General features: G+C 64.4%; 3 protein-coding genes across 7 annotated transcripts; all 3 read left to right on the plus strand.

Moving 5' to 3' along the window:
- Nucleotides 1-377: 377 nt before the first annotated feature.
- On the plus strand, nt 378-10,812 carry KCNN1 (potassium calcium-activated channel subfamily N member 1). Of its 3 annotated transcripts, none has more exons than XM_061474798.1 (10): nt 378-604; nt 5,335-5,450; nt 6,232-6,666; nt 6,741-6,836; nt 6,932-7,350; nt 9,057-9,198; nt 9,281-9,391; nt 9,473-9,600; nt 10,252-10,321; nt 10,419-10,812. In XM_061474798.1, exons 3-10 carry the CDS (start codon nt 6,289-6,291, stop codon nt 10,689-10,691), a joined length of 1,617 nt encoding a protein of 538 aa, XP_061330782.1. In that variant the 5' UTR covers nt 378-604; nt 5,335-5,450; nt 6,232-6,288; the 3' UTR covers nt 10,692-10,812. The 3 variants fall into 3 exon arrangements, with proteins under 3 accessions (XP_061330782.1, XP_061330781.1, XP_061330783.1); XM_061474797.1 differs by lacking the exon at nt 378-604 and adding an exon at nt 1,294-1,443; XM_061474799.1 differs by lacking the exon at nt 378-604 and adding an exon at nt 1,305-1,439.
- Nucleotides 10,813-12,022: 1,210 nt separating this feature from the next.
- Nucleotides 12,023-14,209, plus strand: OCEL1 (occludin/ELL domain containing 1). Of its 2 annotated transcripts, none has more exons than XM_061474803.1 (6): nt 12,023-12,133; nt 12,548-12,648; nt 12,815-13,257; nt 13,344-13,512; nt 13,719-13,823; nt 13,999-14,209. In XM_061474803.1, the coding sequence occupies exons 1-6, from the start codon at nt 12,121-12,123 to the stop codon at nt 14,083-14,085; spliced, it is 918 nt and encodes a 305-aa protein (XP_061330787.1). In that variant the 5' UTR covers nt 12,023-12,120; the 3' UTR covers nt 14,086-14,209. The 2 variants fall into 2 exon arrangements, with proteins under 2 accessions (XP_061330787.1, XP_061330788.1); XM_061474804.1 differs by lacking the exon at nt 12,023-12,133 and adding an exon at nt 12,320-12,397.
- Nucleotides 14,210-14,353: 144 nt separating this feature from the next.
- OCLN (occludin) lies at nt 14,354-22,100 on the plus strand. 2 transcript variants are annotated; one of them, XM_061474800.1, is made up of 9 exons: nt 14,354-14,753; nt 15,672-15,716; nt 16,065-16,785; nt 17,730-17,888; nt 20,092-20,255; nt 20,409-20,585; nt 20,662-20,833; nt 21,128-21,169; nt 21,505-22,100. In XM_061474800.1, the coding sequence occupies exons 3-9, from the start codon at nt 16,078-16,080 to the stop codon at nt 21,604-21,606; spliced, it is 1,524 nt and encodes a 507-aa protein (XP_061330784.1). In that variant the 5' UTR covers nt 14,354-14,753; nt 15,672-15,716; nt 16,065-16,077; the 3' UTR covers nt 21,607-22,100. The 2 variants fall into 2 exon arrangements, with proteins under 2 accessions (XP_061330784.1, XP_061330785.1); XM_061474801.1 differs by having other exon boundaries at nt 16,077-16,785.
- The last annotated feature ends 153 nt before the right edge of the window (nt 22,101-22,253 follow it).

Genomic DNA, 22,253 nt, shown 5'->3' on the forward strand with positions numbered 1-22,253 from the left:
GTGCCCCCCCTTCCCCCGGGCTCTGTTCACTGCACGGCTCAGCACCCTCAACCCATCCCTCCCTGTGCACGCTCACCCCCCGCTCCCCTGCTTGCACGCGCGTGTGCCCCCGCCGCTGCCCACCCACCCGCCGTGTGATTGATGCGCATCGAGCCGGGGGCCCGGCGGGAGGGGGGGGAACCACATTTCCCCACCGTGGTGCCGCGGGATGGGGGCGCTGGGTCCTGCTCACAACGGGCTGCTTCGGGGGCACGGCGGGTGGATGGTGCCGGTGGTGGTGCTGGCAGCGGGGGAGCCCGCTGAGGTTATATTTAGCTGCAGACAATAGCGGGGCTGCCGGCGTGCGCGGCTGCGCGGGGTGAGCCTGAGCCACAGCAGCACCGGCGCCGCCGCCGCACCCGCCCCGGCCCTCCCCTCCCCGCGCTGGGGAAACCGAGGCACGGAGCAGCCGCGTGGGGCCAGGCGGGACCCGAGGCACCCCCGGCCCCCGGCTCATCCCGCGCCGCCGGCGGAACCTCCCGGCGCACCGGGCTCTCCACCGACGCCAGGCCATGGTCACCGGCGGCAGCGCCCGGGGGCAGCAGAGGCCGGGGTCTGTGTGCAGGTGGGTGCTTTGGGATGGGGGGGGCCGGGGTTAATGGGGGGTTGGGGGAACCCGCCCCCCATTGCTCCTGGGCTCCCCCCCCCCCCCAGCTCCTGAGGTTCCTCCTGATTCCTGGCATCCCCCCGGGCTCCGGGGGATCCTCCCAGCTTCTGGAACACCCCCCATAGCTCCTGGAGACCTGCTGGTGCTGGCGAACCCCCTAACTCTTGGGAATTCCCCCCCCCCCCTCGAGGATCCCCCAGATTCCTGGGATCTCCTCTCCCTCCTGGGGATTCGCCTGACTCCTGGGGATCCCCCTTATTCTTGGGGATTCCCTGGATCATGGGGACCCCCCCCCAGCTTGCGTGGAACCCTCCCCCCGGCGCAATGGGGATGCAGAGGGGCAGAGGAGGATGCACTGTGACTCCTTGGGAAAGGGACCCCTAGGGCACCTCGAGGCTCTGGGGGTGCAGGACCAGACAGGACCTCTTCAGCACCTCAAAGCTGCGCCGGGGGAGCCCGGGAGGGGGGAGAAGGGGCGGGGGCGGGTTGGGGCAGCCCACGGCGGCCACAATGGGGACACGATGGGAGTGACGGTACCCGGCTAAAAATACCGTCCTCCCCCCATCCTCTGCCGGCGCCGCGGCCTCAAGGTCAGTGCCCGCTGTGCGGGGGGGCGCGGGCTGTGGGGCGGGGAAGCACCCCCGGTTCTCCCCCCCCCGCGTCGCGCCTTCCACACGCGCTGAAGCTCGGCTGCCATCTCCACCACGCTCCGGCGGCCGCGGCCCCACCGTGTACCTGCCGCCCGCACCCGGTACCCCGGCTCATCCCGGCGCCCCCAGAGCACGGGGCCGCGGCAAGTGAGCAGGAAGGGGGGAGATAACTGGGGGAACCCCGGCGGGTGGGGGCAGCGGCGGGGAACCCCAGGGATGGCAACGGTGGGAACCTTGTGGGCAGCACTGGTGGGGACCTCGGTGATGGCTTCCTCTGGGTGTGGGTCCCCAAAGCGGGGACAGCCTTTGCTTTGGGCAATCCCCTGCTGCTGGAGTCAAGGGGTTTTGGGGTCTTTGTCCTTGGGGACAGTGTGGCCGCAGGGATTGAAGCCATGAGGCTGTGAAGGGGAGCACGGCCGAACTGGTTGGGAGAACGGGGGGCTCTTGGTTCTCGCTGGTGACAGGGTTTGGCTGCCGGCACAGCACCGGTGAGACATGGCCCCAAGGACAGGCCCGGGGGGAGCCAGCACCAGCACCCAGCTCAGCACCCACCGCAACCATAGAGCCCCCAGTTCCTCACTCTCTCTGGCGTGACACCGGCACGCAGTGTGGCACCGGTGCTGGCGGGACCTGAGGCCATGGCGGGGCCGAGCCCGGGGTTGGTGCTGGGGGCTCCCGGCAGGGTCTGGCACCACCGGGCCCTCATGGCCTCGACGTGCCGCGGTGCAGCCGTCGAGGCGGTTGGGTGCACGGGGCCCTCCTGCCCTTCCCTGTGACCTTGGGGTCCCTGCGCAGGGTTGGTGGCTGCAGGGACCCCACCTGAGTGTGGGGGACCCCCAGCCCCCCAGCGCGGTCGTGGGGCTCTCCACAGGGCTCTGCGAGGTTTAGGGGAGCCCTCCCTGCCCATAGCGGTGCGGGGGCTGCGGGGACTCCCGTGTCCCCGAGTTGGCGGCCCGCGGGGGGGGCCCACGGTGACCCGGCGGGGGCAGCCAGGCGAGGCGGCTTTGTCCTTCGCTGGAGCCGAGCGGCGGTGGGGGGCGGCGGCAGGAGAACCAGGAGCGGCGGCTTTGTCTGGGGCCGCCGGCGCGGTGGCAGCCAAAAGGAGGAAGTGGGGAACGCGGACTGCCCCCTCTCCGCACCGCACAGCACCCCGCAGGCACCCGCACAGGTAGGGTGTCCCCATGGCGCTTCCCCCTCCTGAGGTGGGAGGGCTGGTGACGGGGTTCCCCTTGTGCTAAGAGGGGACTGGGGAGGCCCTGGGGACACAGGTGCTACTGCTGCCGTCCCTCTGTGGCCCGATCCAGCCCCACGGCATCCCGGTAGGGCTCTGGGGAGGGTTTATAGCAGGGAGACCGCGGGAAAAGCCGGGGATTCCCCTGCGTGGAGATGGGAGCTTCGGGTGTCCCCACGTGTCCCTGTGTGTCATCCTGTGCAGCTCCCCTTGTGCCGTGGGACCCACAGACCGATGCCGCCCACAACCCCATGGGTGGGAATGGGACAGATCATGTGTTGGGCACCCCCGGTACAGGGCTCTGCCCCTTTGCACCCACCCTGGTGCAGCAGGGTGGACATGGAGGGATGGGGGGGCCCTGGCTGCTGGTGGACCTGGGGTCCCACAGTGCCAAGGGCTTGGCTGTGCTATCCTGGTCTCTTTGGGAGCTTAGTGGCCTTATGCTGGTGCCTCTGCCAGCCCAAAGGGGCTCAGATGGTCCCAAAACCATGGTCAGCCTCATTGCCCTACCCTCAAAAGGCAGCAGTGGTGCTCACCCCTCATCCAGCCCCATGGCAGTGGGTGTGCGGGGGCCGGGGGCTCCTGCTGGCACTGGCAGATGCTCTGCAGCCTGGGACATATGGCGAGGGCTTGATGGCAGCGGGAGCTGGGGCCACTGCGGGAGGTTTGGGAGGACAAGGGGAGGGCTGCAAGGGGTCTGATGTACTTTGTGCACCCACAAAGCCCATGCTGGCAGCGGGGAGCCCTGGGGCTGTGCCATGAGCCCCTGTGCCATAGTGTGGGGGGGGCCCTGGCTCCCCCCAGCATGGCAGCCGTTCCATGGCCATGGCACCCACTGCTCCCCCAGATTCCTGCCCCTCCCTGCCCGGGCCTGCAATTCCCAAGCAGGAATTAGCAAGCGGGTGATAAATAAATCCCCAGCGGGAGCCTTTCGCTGCCCACCTCTATTTTTAGCTGCACCCTCCTCCTCTGCAGTTGCTCCTAGGCACTGTCACTGTGCTGCGGGGCACGGGGGGGTGTCCCCCTGACACCGCACAGCCACCCCCAGGGCTGTGGGGGCTGCTGCAGCCCAGTTGTAATGGGTTTAAACCATGTCCCCCCCATCCGTGTCACTGCTCAGTGCTGGGTGAGGTGCTGCTGCCCCAGACAGGGTCCCCCTTAGGATCCCTTTTCTAGCCGTTGCCATCCCTCCCAGAGCCAGCTCTTCTCTAAAGCTGGTGATATCTGAGGCCAGGATCCCCCCCATGTCCCCAAGGACCTCCGCCCCCACATCCCACTGGGAAGGTGAGACCATGTCCCAGTGCTGCTGTGGGGTGACGGGAGCCCCCCTGCGACACTGGGGCTGCCGCATCACTGGGAGCTGCTGAGTGCAGCCACACTCAGGGCTGTGGCTCAAGGACATTCAATGGCTGAGGCCAGGGGTACCCACCGTGGTCCCGTCCCTGCGATAGGGGGGGTGACATTGAGTGCTCCTGTGCTGCGCATCCTGCCCAAGCATCCCTAGGGATGCAGCCACCAGCCACAGACAAGGGACAAGGGGCAGGGACCCCTCTGGCCTTCACAGTTTGAATGGACCCTCGGGGTGCTGAATCCTGCTGGAAACATCCCTATGGATGTCCTGACAGGGGGAGGATTTATTAGGGCACATTTGGATTGCCATTAGTAGGAGCTATTAGTGACATGACCACAGAGTGATGGTTAAGGAGATATTTACTGTCACCCATCGGGAATGGCTTCACCTGCCCCATTCCTGGTGCCAAGAAGTTTTACAGGCCATGGGGTGAGTGCTGGGCCCTGGCACGGCTCCAGCACCACTGTTTTGAAGGGGCCTGGGGCCAGAGCCCTGGAACACCACATCACACCCCACCCCCACCCCCCCCGATAGGGTTTTATTCCCCACCTGAACAGTTAAAGGAAATCGGAGCCCATTTTCCTGCGATAAATTTGGCAGAATGGAGAGAAAATGATCTGGCTCTGGAGGGGAGCCAGCAACGCCGGATGCGCACTGGGAGCAGCCGGGTACCGGAGCCCAGCCGCTGCTCCCAAGGGGCAGGAAAACACCTTCCCTGTCTGCAGTGTGTCCGTTGGGAATAGGGAAGGGGTCCCTATGGATGGGGGATGCTGGCGGCAGCACCACCTTCCCAGTGTCCCTGTACCAGGAGGGATGAGGACAAGGTGGGGGGATGCAGCGATGCCAGGTTAGGGATGTTACCAGGATGGGCTGCAGCAGGAGACCAGAGATCCAGGAGCTGCAGCCCCACGAGGGGAGAGGCCAGAAGCCCCCTGGCTCCCCATGCAGGGACCAGCCCCTGCCGGTGCTGCTGGTGCTGTCAGTGCCACCGTGGGCCCTGCACCGGGGCGTTGAGGCCCGTTGTGCGATGGTTCTGTTGGTGCGGTGCAGCCTGGTGTGCAATGGGGTGTTTGTGCAACGCAGCCCGGTGTGCAGTGGGGCTGTTGATGTGATGGGGCCTTTCATGCACTGCAGCCCATTGTGCAATGGGCTGTTCGTGCAACACAGCCCGTAGTGCAATGGGGCCTTTTGTGCAGTGCAGCCTGTTGTGCAGCGGGGCTGCTTGTGCAGCACAGCCACCACTCGTGCACTAGGGCTGGCGGTGCTGGGCTCGGTGCTGGCTACAATGGTGCAGTTTCTGCTGCAGGGTCTGTGCTCGCTGCTGAGGGACCCCCCAGTGCTGGTGGGGCTGCGCTGGCTCTGTGGGGCCTTGGGGTGCACAGCGGGGACATGAGACACAGTGACCCCCGGGGGGGTGTTTGGGGACCCCCTAACTCCACATCTTCTCTGTGGCCAGGTGTGGAGGGCAGTCCATGGCACCAGAACCCCCGGACCCCCCCCGCGCCAGGCCCCGACCCTGCACCCCCTGATGCCTCAAGGCCCCACCCGGCTGGACCCGGGGAGCCCGAGCAGGTACGGGGTGGGTGCAGGGAGCTGCTGCGGAGCTGAGGGTGGTGGAAGAGGAGGGGGTGCATGGAGGGGGAATGAGGGGATGTAGTGGGGATGCTGGGGGTGGCATGGGGAGGATGGAGGGGGGTGCACGGGGGGGGGGCACGGGGGGAGGATAAGGGGATGCAGGGGACCAGCGCAATGGAGCTGGGGGGGGGGGGAGTGATGGGGGGGTGCTACGGGTTGTCACGGGGCGCTGGAGGGGGTGCGGATCTGTGCGGGGTCTGGGGGCGCGGGGAGCGCATGGAGGGGGGCGGGGAGGTCGGGGGGCGGGATGGGGGCGGGGCGTGTCTTACGTCACGGGGAGGCGTGGATGGTCTCCGCCAATGAGCTGCCCCCGCGCCGCCTCCGCCCCGCCCTCTCGAGCGCTCTGGTCCCGCCGCCGCGCGCCCCCGGGACCGAGCCGGGCTGCGGCGGCGGCGGCAGCGGCGGGGCCCGACCCGGCGGCAGGTACCGAGCGGGGGCCGGGGGCCGAGCCCCGGCAGCGGGGGCGCGGCGGGAGAGCGCGGCTCGGTCCCGGCGGGGCCGCGGGCAGGGGCCAGCACCGGGGCCAGCCCGCGTCAGGACCCGTCCTGCGCTCACTGCCCGCTCCGGGGAGGGGGGGGGGGCGGAGGGAGGCGGCTGCGACCCCCGGGTGTGGGGCACGACCCCACGGGCAGGGCACGTCCGTCGAGGCCGGCACATGGGCAGCACGTGGCCCGGGGTGAGGGTGCCGGGGACCCGACAGCGTTGCCGTGTCCCGCAGGTCGCCCCGGCGCCGCTGAGCCATGCGGGATCGCTCGGTGCCCCCCCTGCCAGAGCCATGAGCAGCTGCCGGTACAATGGGGGGCTGGCACGGCCCCGGGGCCCCCTGAGCACATCCACACGCACCCTGCACCCACTGGAGACCGAGACCCAACCGCTGCGACCGCGCCGTTCCCCTGGCCTCGAGGTGGTGGTGTCCAGGCCGGAGCAGCCCGGGGGTCTGGATCCCGAACTGGCAGCAGCCCCAGGGCAGGATGCAGCTGAGGACCGGGGCCGGGGACCCCGGAGGAACCAGAATATCGGGTACAAGCTGGGGCACCGGCGAGCCCTCTTTGAGAAGAGGAAGCGCCTCAGCGATTACGCCCTCATCTTTGGGATGTTTGGCATCGTGGTCATGGTCACGGAGACGGAACTGTCCTGGGGCATCTACACCAAGGTAGGAGGAGTGCTGAGGGGATGGTAGGAGCCCGCGTAGGTCCATCGAGGCTCATGGTGCCTGCTTCCTCTTAGGAGTCCTCGTACTCTTTTGCACTGAAATGCCTTATCAGCCTCTCAACCATCATACTCCTGGGGCTCATCGTCATGTACCATGCCAGAGAAATCCAGGTGAGAGGCACCTCTCAGCAGGTGCTCACTGGGGCTGCACCACCCCCAGGGTCCTAGCACCCACCCCGCCCTCATCCTTTCATTCCTCCCTGCAGCTCTTCATGGTGGATAACGGTGCCGATGACTGGCGCATCGCCATGACCTACGAGCGCATCTTCTTCATTGCGCTGGAGCTGATCGTCTGCGCCATCCACCCCATACCCGGGCAGTACCTCTTCACCTGGACGGCACGGTTGGCCTTCACCTATGCTGCCTCAGTGGCTGACGCCGACGTGGACATCATCCTCTCCATCCCCATGTTCCTGCGGCTGTACCTGATCGGGCGCGTCATGCTGCTGCACAGCAAGCTCTTCACCGACGCCTCCTCCCGCAGCATCGGTGCCCTCAACAAGATCAACTTCAACACCCGCTTCGTCATGAAGACCCTCATGACCATCTGCCCCGGCACTGTCCTCCTCGTCTTCAGCATCTCCTCCTGGATCATCGCTGCCTGGACAGTCCGAGTGTGCGAGAGGTGCGGGGCGTGCTCTCTGGTGGGGGGCACAGGGCTGGGGTGCAGCTGAGGACACACGGTACAGACCCTGGCTAGGCTGGGGGGAGAGAAGAATCCCCTTGGAGAAGAGGGGCAGAACTCCCCAGCGGGACCCTCATGTTTCAAGCAGTGGCCACAGTGGTTTTACCGAGCCAAAACCAAGGCAAGGAGAGGGTGGCTGGAGCCCTAGCCCTCTCATAAGCCCCCCCCATACCTCCCTGGGGTGCATCAGGAGGAGCTGGGGGTCTCACATGGGACGTGGCCCGTGCTCCTCAGCTGTGCCTGCCAGGATGCCGGGATGCTCGTGCCGGTGCCCAGCCCGTGCTCGTCCCTTCTCGGCCGCTCCACCCCCAGGACGTGCATTAACTGCTCTTGTTTTCCCTCCCTGATACTCTGCTGCTTGCAGGGACAAACTGTGAGTCACCCCAGGGACCGAGAGCGCGTCCTGCACGGGACGTCCCCCCCAGCTTCTGCTACCCAGGGTTTAGGATTAGCTGCAGCCAGCGGGAGGGGGGGGTGGGTGGGTGGGTGTCATGGACCTGGGTGGGAGCAAAGAGGCCGTGGGCACAGAAAGGGGCCAGAGCCCTTTTCTGCTTGGAACCTCAGCAGCTGCTTTCTGTACCCCCTGTGCTGGGGGCATGAGCCGGGGGTCCTACTGCAGTGTATGGGGGACCTGGAGTGCAGGTGCTGCTGCCCCAGCTCTCAGGGTGCTCTCGGAGCGATGGGTTTGCTGCAGGAGTCGCTGCAGGTCCTGGGGTGACCTCAGAAGGGGGGAACCCCCAGCAAGGAGCACAGCTGAGCCAGAGGATCCTCTGCATCCTTCATGTTTCTGAGCAGAGTCTCCAAAGGGCTTTTCTGTGGCTCTGGCTGTTGCTCCGTGTTTCCCCTTCTTAACAAGCACAGAGGAGTCTCGGGTGTTCCTGGAGAGGATGGAGAGGAGTGGGGGGCACCGCAGCCCCCCTGCCCCAGGCTGGGGTACACCATGTGGTGCCATCCTTGGGCTGGTGGCCCTGTGGGGCTGGCTGAGGTTCCAAGCCCAAAGGAGGGGTGCAGCAATCCTAAATGCCTCGCTGCTCGCTTCAGCCCACCCACCCACCACCCCCCCGTCCAGCTTGTTCCCATTTGCTCCATCCCCTGTTCTCCCCCCTGGCTCCCCACTGCTCCCCGCATGTCCCTGTCCTGTGGCTGGGAGTCTCTCAGGGAGGGTGGGGGGCACAACCATCCACATCCATGGTTGATATCCTAAAGCACAGCGTTCCCCCCACCAGTGACACCCACAGTGGCCTCAGGGCCACTGGGCTTGCTTGGGGGGGTGGGGGGTGATGAGTGCTCGGCTCTGGGTCTGTGCAGCCATCCCTAACCTGCTCCACAGGGACAGGATGTCCCTTCCTTTGGGGATCCGGCAGTCGCATTCGTGTCCTGTGCTTTGAGATCTCAGGGGGAGCTTTAGGAGGATGGAGGTTGCTGCCTTCCAGGTCTGGAGGCTGCTGCTCCGCACCTATCACCCTGTTATCCTCATTCTGGGGGCTGTCCTCACCCTGGGTGGCCATACCCAGTGTCCCCACGTGCCAGGAGCATGGCTGGGAGTTTGGGGACCCTCCTGGCTGCAGCCACTGATGGGCAAAGTGAGGGACATGTGGTGTTGCTGGCCCCTGGCAGTGACAGCGGCTGCGTTCGGCCCTGGGCAGGTACCACGACAAGCAGGAGGTGACCAGCAACTTCTTGGGGGCCATGTGGTTGATCTCCATCACCTTCCTCTCCATCGGCTACGGGGACATGGTGCCACACACCTACTGCGGGAAGGGTGTGTGTCTGCTCACCGGCATCATGGTGAGCACCAGCAATGGGGCGGGGGGGGGCACAGCGCTGAGTCCCCTGCTTCTGCCCTCACCATGGGGCTCTGTGCCTGCAGGGTGCTGGCTGCACTGCACTGGTGGTCGCTGTGGTTGCCAGGAAGCTGGAGCTCACCAAAGCAGAGAAACACGTGCACAACTTCATGATGGATACACAGCTGACAAAGCGGGTAAGACCCACTCCTCATCCTCATCAACCGTGGGACCAGCCCCTTCTTCCATCCCTGATCCTGGTGCTCCGCTGCTTCTAGGTGAAAAATGCTGCTGCCAACGTACTCAGGGAAACGTGGCTCATCTACAAACACACCAAGCTGGTGAAGAAGATCGACCATGCCAAAGTTCGGAAACACCAGCGTAAGTTCCTCCAAGCCATCCATCAGTAAGTGCCAAACCTTTACCTGCTTCCTACCAGGAGATTTTTCGCAGTGGATCCAGGCACTTCCTTCCCTGGATCCTGGGGTTGGGAGCCAGGTTGTCCCTTGTCCCCATCCCAGCTGTGGGATGCTTTCCCAAGGGGTTTGGGATGTGGATGGTGATGCTGGGGTGACCCCTGAGGTGCCCGGTGGTTGGGGATTGATGTGTCTGTGTTCACCAGGGAGCAGAGCTGGGGGCTGTGAGCCTCTGGGTGCCTCCTGCTTTGGGGGGGAGGGGGATTGAGGGGTGCTCAGCTTGGGGGGGGACACTGCGGGGAGGCCCGCGCTGCGTCTGCTGTCGTCTCCCTGTGCTCTTCGTGGTGGTATTAAACCTGCCGTTGTGTTTTGTCTCTGTTCTGCCCTGTCCCTGCAGAGCTCAGAAGTAAGTTCACCCCGCGGGGCTGCTCCTCTCCTCTGGCTGCTCTCCCTCTGCATGGGCTCCTTGCTGCAAAATAACTTGGGGGGGGGGGGGGGGTATACAGCAGCACAGCTTGTGTGGGGTGACGATGGAGGCTGTGCTTGTGGCAGGGTGCGGGCTGCATGTTGGGGTGCTGCAGGGGATGTGGGCTCTATGGGGGTGTCGCTGCCCTTAACCCCGCTCCCCTGTGTCTCTGCAGGTTGAGGAGCGTGAAGATGGAGCAGCGGAAGCTCAACGACCAGGCCAACACGTTGGTGGACCTGGCGAAGGTGAGTGATTATGATGGGGTGGCATCTGCAGGGAACCCACTGCTGGGGAGGGGCCTCCCAGTGCTTACCCTGCGACCCCCATCTATTCCCCTCTTAGACCCAGAACATCATGTACGACATGGTCTCGGAGCTGCAGGAGCGCCACGAGGACCTGGAGAAGCGCTTGGGTGCCCTGGAGAGCAAACTGGAGGCGCTGGGGCTGAGCCTGCGAGCGCTGCCGGCGCTGGTGAGCCAGGCGCTGGGGCAGCAGCAGCGCGAGCTCCTGGGGAGCTGGACCCCCCGGCTCTGCCCCGCCACTGCCCCCTGCACCCCAACGCGGGCCCCCCGCGCCCCCTCTACCGCCCCCCCCACCTCCTCGGACAGCGGATGATGGGGTGCAGGACACACACACACACACAAGCGGGGCCCCTCTTTATGTCTTGGCCATCGTGTGGCTGATTTCAGTAGCTTTGTTCTGTAAAGCTCTGTATAAATTTCCTGCGTTCACTGTGCTGGCGTGAGGCTGGAAACCCCCCCCCCCGGACCACCCCATGGCCAGCCCCAGCCGGATGGGAAGTGAGCCCTGACCTCCAAGGAGGGCTCGTACTGGGGGAGGGCAGGCAAGGATACAGGAGTTGCTGTGCCAGGGGTGATGAGCATCCCGGGGGGGGAGGGGGTGATGGAGCTGCTCGGGGGGGGGGTCGGGAGCAGCCCTGGGAGGTGATGAAGCAGGCATTGGGGGAATGGAGCATCTCTGGGGGGACAGGAGCAGCCCTGATGGGGCAGAAGCAGGCCGGGGGAGGGATAGAACAGCCCGGGGGGGGGGGCAGGAGCTGGCTGGGGGAGGGTAAGAGAAGGGGGGGTTGTGAAAACAGGAGCCCTGAGCGTTCGGGGGGTTCTGGGGGCTTCTCCTCCCGGTCTGGGGGGCTGGATGCTGGGGACAGAGTGGGGGACACCGGGGGTCTTGTGTGGAGGGGGAGGCTGAGCCCATGGTGAGGGCAGGGCTGAGCTTTGGGGGTGAAGGTTCCGGGGGAGGGAGACTCTCTGTTCCTGGCTCTGCCACAAAGTGACTTTGGCAAAGTCACATCACCTCTCTGTGCCTCAGTTTCCCCCATCTGTAAAGTAGGGGGTGGAAGGGAGGGGGGGTCACAATGGGAGCTACCGTTGTACGGTGCTGGGAGCTTCCTGGATGCAATATTGAGCCCAGCCCCTTGCACTGGGGTGGGCCAAGACCCCCCATGGCTCTAAATCCACCCCCACCCCCCCCACACTACCCAGCTGGCACCCTCAGTTTTGTGAGGCCCAGGGAGGGGGGGGGGGCGAGGTGCACATTAAAGGAGGCTGAACTGGATGCGTCACTCTCTGCTCACAGTAGGGGGGGACCAGGGTGGGGGGCATGCTCTGGGGTGGGTCTTTGCAGCCCCCCCCCCCCTCTGCAAAGGGGTTCCCCTGCTGGGAACCTTGGAGGGTGAGATAGGGCTGACACGGGGGGGCTCCAAACCTCCCCGGGGGTGCACTGGGGGAGCTTGCACCCCCAGCTTGCACTGGGGCAGGTTGTGGGGAGCTCAGAGCAGCGGGTGGGGGAGTGGTGATGGGGCCGTGTTGAGGTCCCGGGGCTCCCCCTTTGCAAAGCCGAACCTGGTGCGGGGGTCCTGCAGAGGTGGGTACAGGAAGTGGCCCCCGGTGGGGCTGTACCGGAGCCGGGGCGGTTCCAGCCCCGCGGTGCGCCGGGGGTGGCCCATTGCTGTTAATGTTTAACGCCGGTGCCGGGCCGCGGCGGCCGCGGGACGTCGCGGTGACCCCCGGGGCCGGATCCCACCATGGAACGGGCAGGTAACAGCGGGGGCTTGGGGGCTCCATGAGGTCCTGCGGGAGGTGACATGGGGACACGGAGCCTGGGAGTGACAGCGGGGTCTGCCTGGAACGGGCCCGGCAAGCATCCACAGCGTCCTTCGGTGGTGGTGGTGGTGGTGAGGGACCATTCCCCACCTAGAAGGGCTCAAGCACATCCCTGCTCCTGCTCACCCTGGGTTTCCAGGCTGAAGCTCACAGCAGGGGAGGTGACATCCCCCTTCAGTGGCCACTTTTAAGTCCCTGGTGAGCAATGGGGAAAGGGCAGCAGGGGCTGGGCAAATGGCCCCACAGGGGAAACTGAGGCACGCAAAAAGAGTTGGTAACACCACGATCTGTGTGGTCTTGCCATGGGGTTTGGTCCCATCCCTGCTCATCTCAGGGCTTCTCCTCCAGCGGGGCTCAGCCCGGATACAGGGAAGCGAAGCAGCCACCGGATGCATACAGGGGACCCCCAGCGCCCCAAATCCCCTGGGAGCCAATGGCCAAGGAACCGGGTATGGAGCCCTGACACTGGGCTAGAGGCATTTGGCTTCATCTCCATCAAGTCCCATCTGGGGGTTCGTGGAGGCTGGGGGCAACCTGGCTGTTCCCCACCATCCTCCTGGGGCTGGGGGGCACTCCTGGCTCTCAACAGGCTCCTGTGCTTCCCATTCCTGGCAGTGGCAGTGGCAAACACCAGCACCGTCACCCTCGGGGGCCTGCACCATGGCCCCCTCCTCACCAGCATCACCTGCCTGGCTGAGGCCCCGCTCATCATCCTCACCCTCCCAGCACCACTCTGCCCGCTCCTCAGCCTTGTGCCGCTCCAGATGGGGAAGCACCGGGATGTCCTTGGGAGTCGTGCCACCACCGGGCGTGGGGACAGCACCGGGTGATCCCCCCCTGCACCCCCCACCACGGCGGCCGTGCAGCCTCACCCCCCTCCCTGATGTTCTGAAGCCTCCGGCAACCCACCCCCGGCGCGTCACCTTCGAGGATGAGGTGGTGGCATCAGAGAGACCCACGGAGAGCATCTCCTCTGCCAAGGGCCGGGAGAAGCCAGGGCCCAGCTCTGTCCCACCCGGACGGGCACCTCGGCCACACGCTCTCCCAGACTACGTGGTGTAAGTGACTCCTGTAGGGATGGGAATGGCCACAGGACCCTGGGGAGCTGCAACACCCTGAGCCTCATGTCCTTGTGGCCATGCAGAAGGTATCCGGCGATCCGAAGCTCCCAGCAGCGGGAAGGCTACAAGGGCGTCTTCCAGGATCAGCTGTGGGAATACATAGATCTGCTCTGGGAGATCCGCAGCACGCTCCCCAGGGAGCTGGAAGCCAGCAGCACTGGCAAGGCACCAGCAGCACAGGGGGCCCATTGGGTGTGTTGAGTTGGGACATCTCTGCAGGGTGGGGATGATCTTGGGGGGTGCAGTGGGTTGGGGGGTTGGAGGTGACTTGTAGACATACACGATCCTGCACCAGCAGTGCTCCAAGGGAAATGAACTGCTGGGAAATGAAGGAGCCGGAGCAATTCTGGCTACGCCTGGGGTGAGGTTCTCACTCCTCAGCTCTCGTACCCCGTTAGGGCCCTGCTCCATCAGGCCAAGCCCCCAGGGCTCCCGGATGTGTCTTTGCCCCGCAGGATGGGAGCAGGATGGCCCATGTCTTGCATGAGTACATGAGGAAGAAGGTAAACAGGGGAAGGGCTCATGATCTATTCCTGCAAGCCCCATGGTGTTTCTCCCCATTCCCCACTGCTTGAGGGGCATCCCCAGGGCATGGCAGGACCCTGGTGCCAGGGCATGGTGCCGGGTTCCTCCTGGCTGAGCACAATTCATCAGGATTGGGCCTTCCTGGCCAAGCAGCAGCGCTGCGAGTACCTGAAGCAGAAGCTGATGCACATCAAGGCACGGATCCAGGAGTATGACCGTGACTGCGCTGGAACCTTCTGAGCTTCCGCACTGACACCGTGGTACTGGCACCGGGATCCCAGGGGGGACCGCAGGGGCTGGGTGCTGGGGAACGGGGTGATGATGCTGCAATTGCACCCACCTGGGCACTGAGGTGAACCCAGGGCTCCCCGTTTTGGGGTCCTTTGGGTGCTCTGTGCCCTTAGGGAGCCCCAGGAACCGGGTAGGCGCTGCCTGTTCCTGTGTGGGATCCAAGCCCTGGCTGCACCCTGTGTGATTTGGGGGGGTTGGGGGGGGGGGGTGTAGACCTGGGTTTAATAAAGCACAGTGATGTTTTCAGGGGGGTCTTGGTGCATCCCCAGCCCTGCACTCATAGGACCCTTCTGTCCCCCAGCAAACAACGGAGGGGGGAAGAGCCCAGACCCCCAGAGGGCCCCAACCCGGGGTGCCACCCCCGGCACCCCCCGTGTCGGGCTCCCCCTTATTTCACTCCGTGCACTTTAACCACCCTCCCGCGGGGCCGCAGCGCTGGGAACGGGCGCAGGGAGCTGGGGGCGGCCCCTGGGGCTCTGCCCTCCCCCCCCTCCCATCGCACCCCTCCCCGGAGGCGGAAACCAGGGCCGGGCCGGGCCGGGGCCGGTCTCCCGCAGCGCCCGGCGCCGCTCCCGGCTGCCATTTTAAGGTGAACAAAGAGGCGGAGGCGCGGGCAGGTGAGTGGCTCCGTGTCCGACGGGACCCCCGCTACCGGCACCGGGAGCGGCAGCGGGGGGCGAGCGAGTTCGCGGTACCGGAGGGCGCGCAGGGGGGCTCCCCGCTCCCCGCCGTGCACGGAGGGAGGGTCCTGCCTTCCCCCCTGCTCCTGCGCGCACCGCGGTGCCCAGCGGGCTCCACACCGGGACCACGGGCCCCACCAGTAGCTGCACCGGGGTCCCCACTGCTACCGGGGTTCTCAGCGGATCCCCAGCGGTACCGACACCGGGGTCTCTACCGCTACCGGGGTCCCCACTGACATCGACGTCCCCGGGATCATCACCGGACTCTCCCCCGGTACCGGGGCTCCCGCAGCCCCGGCGGATGGAAGGCGAGAGGCGGCGGCTCCTCGCAGGGGTCGCTGTCCCCGCCCGGTGCCCCTTCAGCGGGGAGGGGGCTCCCAGAGCCCCCCGTCCCGTGTCCTTCGCACCGCCACCGGGTTGCTTCGGGTCGCCGCGTCCCCATTACCGCTCCGGGAGCCTGAGACCCTGCGGTTCTGCTCGGGGTCGGGGTGGTGGTCCTCGCTGCTGCCGTGAGCTGGGGCGGGGGTCCCCCGGGACCGAGACCCCCTGAAGCCGTGTTGGGGGAGCTGCTGTCCGAACCCCCGAAGCCCACCCTTGCTGTGGGTCAGTGGGTGCCACCGCGCAGCCCACCCCTAATCCAGGGGCCTCATCCTGCGCCGTCGGGGTTGAGTTTCTCACAGGGATTCAGGTTTCTCCTGCTCCATGATGGGGTGGCTGGGTCGGGGGGTCTCTGCACTGAGGGGGGTGTGTGTGTGCATCGATTTGAAGGGAAACCTTCCCCAAATCTTTGAGAGCACTTTTCTGCTTTTCGCTGGGGTGTTGCTAATGTGTATTTCTTGTTATTGTTTAATCCAGTGGATCTGCTTACGGAGAGAGCCTCAGGGTTAGCACTGCCCTTCAGTAAGAGCTTTTCTGGTTTAATTAGACCTGGAACAATCCACTTTATTCAGATGGGGTCTGGTGGTTGGGGAGTCGAGGCGGGGGGTTAGGGCTGGTGCATGGAGCAGGGCTGGGCTGTGGTCGGGCAGCTCTGCTGGGTGATGCTGGCTGAGTCACTTCTCTTGTACCTCAGTTTCCCCACGAGCCACCCTGACTGGTGGGGCTGGACGCGGGCGGGTGTTGACGGTGCCGTTGGGCTGGTGACGGGGACCAAAGTCCCCATCGGGGGTGCAGAGACACCCGTCAGTGCTGCCTCGTGCTGCCCTGGTGCGCAACCAGCTCCCATGGCTCTGTCCGTCTCCCCACCAGGCTTTTCTGAAGCATGAAGACCTATGACAGCCCCCCCACGGGCTACGGGCCCCCCACGGGCTACGGGCCCCCCACGGGCTACGGGTCTCCCATGGGTGATTATGGCAACGGCACCGGTGCTCGCTCTCCCCCACCGGGCTCCTACTACATGGAGGATGTGCCGCAGCACTTCTACAAGTGGAGCTCGCCACCCAGCGTGGTGCGGATCCTGGAGGTGGTTGTCATCCTGCTCTGCATCGCCATCTTCGCCTGCGTGGCCTCCACCCTGGCCTGGGAGTATGGCTATGGCTACGGCGGGCTCTATGGCAGCAGCTTGGGGGGCTTCTATGGCTCCGGCTACTACGGCAGCGGATTAAACTATGGCTACGGCTACGGGAGCTACTATGGCGGCGTTACCAACCCACGAACAGCCAACGGCTTCATGATCGCCATGGCCGTGCTGTGCTTCCTGGCACAGCTGGGGCTCTTTGTGGCCAGCATCAGCAAATCACACAGCTCCCGCTCCCGCCGCTTCTACCTGGTGGTGATCGTGGCCTGCGCCGTGCTGGCCTTCCTCATGCTCATCGCCTCCATCATCTACGTCGTCGGCGTCAACCCCCAGGCGCAGATGACCGGCAGCTACTACTACAACCCCTTGCTTACCATGTGCAACCAGATCTACAGCAGCGGCACCTACCTGAACCAGTACCTCTACCACTACTGCACCGTGGACCCCCAGGAGGTGAGGAGGGGCCCCTCAGCTCTGGCCAGACCCCCCTCTTTCCTTGCTCTGCTTCAAGCGTGATGCTGAGGAAGGCCAGGGAGGGCATCGGTGACCACAGTCCTGCCCTTGGAACGGGTGCACAGCTGGGGGGGTTCCCGTGATGTCTTTAGTGGGTTTGGTGGCTGCAGAGTGCAGGGGGAAGCTGCTGGGACTCGACCCCAGCCTGGCCCTTTGCCACCAGGGAGTTTCAGGGAGGGGACGGGCTGTTGTCCCGACACAGACCGGGCGTCTGGTACTTTGGTCTCCTCGGTTGTAAACGTGTTTGAGCAAGGCTGGGTGCTGGCTCAGGCTGCCAAGCAGGGTGCCAGCTCTCCCCAGGCACCCCTGATGCTGCCGGCTTGTCTTGGGAGCCCTAAAAGGTCAGTGGGGCAGTGTGAACCCTCAAAACCAAGCTCCTGAGCCTGGGTTTCGGCTGGGACCAGTGGGGATGCTGCACGGCACATGGGCTGGGTCTGGGGCTGCCGGTTCCCATCTGGCTGGGCTGGCTGTGCCACATTCCTGCATCCTGAGCATGGGGAGCTGAGGAGCCTGCACTGCTCCTGCTCCATGCAAAGGCCAAGTGTGGCCTAACTCGTCCTCACCCAGCCCCGGTGCTGGTGCAGCTCCAGGGATGTGGCTCATGGGAAAGCATTGGGGCAGGGATCCTTCTGCTCCTGAGCCCAAAACGTGTTCTCTTCCCATGGGGAAATCTGGTGCCAGAAGCTCCTGAACCCTTGATGGGCTCCATCCTGGCTGCCCAGTACAGGTGGGTTCTGCCCCTCTGCTTCCACCATGGCAGGGGATCCAACAGCAGGAAGATTTTGGGATGAGGGGAGCAATTCCCACTCAGCCCAGGGAGGAGCAGGTTACTCAGACCCTGCGATGGGGTCTTCACAGCCGTCCCCTTCTCTGCACCCGTTCAGGCCGTGGCCATCGTCTGCGGGTTCCTCATCGTCATCCTGCTCTGCCTCATCTGCTTCTTCGCTCACAAGACACGGAGCAAGATCTGGAGGTACGGGAAGCAAAATATCTACTGGGACAAGGTGCCGGTGGTCCCGGAGGGTCCCAACGTGGAGGAGTGGGTGAGTCCCAGCATGGGCTGAGGATGCTGTTGGGTACCTGGGGTAGGGTACCCTGTATCTCCCCATGAGCATCCTCCCTACCTGCCCTTCCTCAGCGGGGCCTGAACGTGCCCAGAGCAGTGTTGGGTTGGGGATCCTGGGGCTGTACTGAGCCTGTGCCATTCCCTGTTCCCAGCCTGGACACAGCTTTGTGACTGGAGTCTTTGTGCCCAGTGCTGGTGTGCTTGCTCTGGGTACGGTGTTATCGCTGCTAGTGCGATGCTGTGCTTGGTGCTCACCAGGTCCGTCCCTGCCACCCCGTTGGGGTGCTGTGTCTTTTGCCAACTGGTTCCATTCCCCAATGGCACAATGAGGCTTTGAGCTGGACTCAACCTCCCTGAAAGACAAACAGGGTGTGATCTGATGGGCGGGGTGCCAGGAACACGGTGCTGAGGCTCTGGGTCATAGAATCATGGGATGGTTTGGGTGGGAAGGGACCTTAAAACTCCTCCAGCTCCAACCCCTGCCACAGGCAGGGACCCCTTCCACTGGAGCAGCTTGCTCCAAGCCCCTGTGTCCAACCTGGCCTTGAACACTGCCAGGGATGGGGCAGCCACAGCTTCTCTGGGCACCCTGTGCCAGCGCCTCAGCACGCTCCCAGGGAAGAGCTTCTGCCTAAGAGCTCAGCTCAGTCTCCCCTCTGGCAGGTTCAAGCCATTCCCCTTGGCCTGTCCCTACAGACCCTTGTCCAAAGCCCCTCTCTGGGTGCCTTCCTCGCCCCGTGCTTGAGGACACCAGCCCTGAGTCGCTGCCCCGCGGCACCCTTTGGTTTCAGTCACGGCAATGATTAACTCTGCTCTGTGTGGTTGTGCCGCGGAGGACACGGTGGCTTCGTGGCACCCAAACCAGCACTGTTGGGACTCCAAAGCCTGTGTTCCTTGGGTGGGGGACCCTGGGGAGGTGCCGGTCCCAGCCCCACTGTGTACTGGGACATGCCCCATCCCGTCCTTGCTCTAGCTCCCAGAGCTGGTGTCTCTGCAGGGCGGCTGCAGGAAGCCTGCAGGATCCATAGGGAAGGAGACCCCAGAGTACAGCTCCCAGGGTGCTGCCCAAGCCCTGTCCCCATCCCATCCCTGGGATGACCTGGGCACTGGGTTTCCCACCGGAGCCCCAGGTTTATCCCAACACTTCAAAGCAGAACTGGAGCTGAGCTCATAGCCGCTGGTCCTGGTGCGTGTCCCTGTGCCTGCCCCTGCTGCAGCTCTCCTTTATTGTTCATGCTGCAGAAATACCTTTTGTTTGCATTTATTTGTTCGGATTTATTTGTTTTTCTCCATGTCCCTCCCTTGCAAAGCATTTCCTGGCTCATGGGGGGGAGCAGAACCCGAGCACCCCCTCCCCTGCCCTTTGGGTTGTCCCCACTCTGCCCAACGCCGCCCTCCCACCGGTCACACATCCCCACTCCTAGGGATGCAGCAGTGGGAAGGCACCGGGGTGTGAAACCCTCCTGGGACACCTTGTTCCCTGTTTGTGGTTGGGACCGAGATAAAGGGGGGACTTTTGAGCCTTGTCCTGCTGTGGCACAGGGGCATGGCTGTCCCCAGGCCAGCTCCACCAGGCAGAGTGGGGACAGGGCCCCCAGTTAACTGTGTCTTCGATAGGGGGAAACACAGGAGGAAGCGACTTTGCCGGACGGAGCTGGCGGTGACGTCCCCAGGGCCGCTGTCCCGGGCAGGGACCGGCTTCCGGCACAAACAACCCACAAAGGGCAGGAAGGAAGCGGGAGGAGGGACACGCGGACACCCCATGTCCTCCTTGAGGAGCCCTGGCCGTGCTGGGGCAGCAGCGGGGGGCCTGGGGGAGGTGATGCTGGGTGAGGTGGGAATGCAGCCCCCTGCAGAGCCTGGCGGGGTCACGCTGGGGGTGCAGAGCTGGGTGTCCATCTGCCACCATGTCCCAGTGGGACTCCCCTGCGTGTGACTTTGCCCGCTGGGGTCTGTGGGCCCTTCTCCTGCAGCCTCCCCCTTCCCAAACGATGCTCTATGGGGCTCCCCCATCCCTTGCCCCCCAACTTTTGCTCTGCATAGCTGTGTAGGACACCCCATTGCCATGGCTTATCCCCCTGCCACAGCTGCTCCGGGGTTTCTGGGATGGATTCCGATGTCTCCATGTGCCACATCCCAAGTGTCCCCCCATCCCATCCTGACACTTCTCCCTGCTGCAGGTGAAGAACGTGGCAGATGGGACCAGCGTGCAGGACGAGACCGCCACGCTCGCCTACTCGGAGAAGCCAATGAGCCCCATCACTGCGCTGCCCTACAGCCCCCCTGCATACAGCTACAGCCCCCAGGACAGGTTGTGCCCCCCTGGCACCTACAGCACCCACGGGTGAGCAGCCAAGTGGGGAGCTCTGGGGTGCGGGGAGACCCTCGAGGTTGGACAGAGCCTTGGGTGATGTGAAACTGGATGAGCTTAAGGTCCTTTCCAACCCAAGCCATTCCCTGGCCTGGGCGCTGGCTGATGTCCCTGTGTCCCCTGCAGTGACCAGCTGGACAAGGGGCTCAGCCCCAGTGTGCCGGAGGAGAAGTCCAGCAGAGCCCCTGCGCGCCGTGGGCGCCGCCGCCGCCGCCACCCTGACCTGGAAGACTCCCAGTATGAGACCGACTACACCACAGCCGTGGAGTCCGGCGACGAGCGGGACCAGGAACAGTGGGAGAGGTAAGGCAGGACCCCATGGAGCACCCCAACCTCCGAAGCTGCCCCCTCTAGGGCCTGACCCTGCCCCTCTCTGCAGCCTCTACCCACCCATCACCTCGGACGGCACCCGGCAGAGGTACAAGCAGCAGTTTGACACGGACCTGAAGCGCTACCGGCAGCTCCGCGCCGAGGTGGACGGGGTCAGCGACCGCATCAACCAGCTCAGCAAAGAGATCGACAGCATCTCTGAGGACAGTCCCCAGTACCAGGTCTGTGGGAGCCACAGGGATGCTGCTGGGACACTGTGGGGAGGCAAGGGATGGATGCCAGGGAGCATCTGGGATGCTGCAGGGCATTGGGGATGAATGCTGCAGGGCCTCAGGATGCTGTGGGGCACTAAGGATAGATGCTGTGGAGTATCTGGGATACTTCAGGGCATTGGGGGTGGATGCTGTGGGGCCTTGGGATACTTTGAGGCATTAGGGATGCTGCAGGGAAGTCCCATGGGAGCACCCTTGTGCTGGGCAGTTGTGACCCCCACCTCCTGCCTGTTCCCTTCACAGGATGTTGCTGAGGAGTACAACAGGCTGAAGGACCTACAGTGGGTGAGTGCAGGGAATCCTGGAATGGTTTGGGTGGGAAGGGACCTTAAAGCTCCTCCAGCTCCAACCCCTGCCCCAGGCAGGGACCCCTTCCACTGGAGCAGCTTGCTCCAAGCCCCTGTGTTCAACCTGGCCTTGAACACTGCCAGGGATGGGGCAGCCACAGCTTCTCCACTCAACCCATCCCAGTGTCCCACCACCCTCTTAGGGAAGAACTTCCCAAGCTCTCCCCTGTTTCTGTGGGGCTGGGTTGGTGCAATGCAGGTGGGGAAGGTGGAAGCTGTGCCCCCCTTCCCCTCGTCCCCCACCACTGAAGCTGCTCCTGTGCTGCCTTCCAGAGCCCTGACTACCAGGCAAAGAAGCTGGAGACCAGAACCCTCCGCAACAAACTCTTCCACATCAAGCGGATGGTGAAAGCCTACGACAAGGTGCGAGGGTAGCCTGTGCCACCCCCAGCACCACCACCGCAGGATGGGCTTGAGGGGGCTCCCCATCCACCCCCCAAAGGGTTTTGGTGCCTTTTGTACCTTTGTTTCTATTGACAAAATCCAAAGCCACCATTCAAAGCCACCCCATGATGCTGGTGCCAAGGGCGCTGGGGCTGCTGGAGTGCCCCCTCCATGCTCCCCCCACTTCTTGTGCCTTTGGGGCTGTGGGTCCCCTCCTGCTGTTGTCAATATGTCGGGGGGGGGGGGGGGGGGTTGCAGCCCCCATCTGTCTCTGCCAGCACCAGGGTCTGGGTACCAAATGTGGCTGCAGCCCCACAGGGATGTGCTGGATGGAGCTGAGCATCCCTCAGTGGGGCTGTTGGGGGGCAAAACCCCACATTCCCTGAGCCCCCCCTTTAGGCAGGGATCATCTTTTATAAGGAACTGGCTGAAACTGTGTAATTTTCTTTTTTAATATTAAATAAATTGTATCTATTGATTTTAAATCAGTGCTGGGGTGGAAGGGGCAACAGCAGGGCTTGGGGGGGATGCACCTTGAGAGGGGAAACACCAACCCAGCCCCCCCCCAAACCTAAGTACAAACCTCTGTGCTGGCTGCTGCTTTCCTGATCCTGGTCTTCCCCAACAGGATCCTTTGG

This window comes from Pezoporus flaviventris, unplaced genomic scaffold, assembly GCF_033815535.1.
Source record: "Pezoporus flaviventris isolate CSIRO_AGI_PZ_B2104156 unplaced genomic scaffold, CSIRO_AGI_Pfla_v1 ptg000080l, whole genome shotgun sequence".
NCBI classification, from domain to species: domain Eukaryota; kingdom Metazoa; phylum Chordata; class Aves; order Psittaciformes; family Psittacidae; genus Pezoporus; species Pezoporus flaviventris.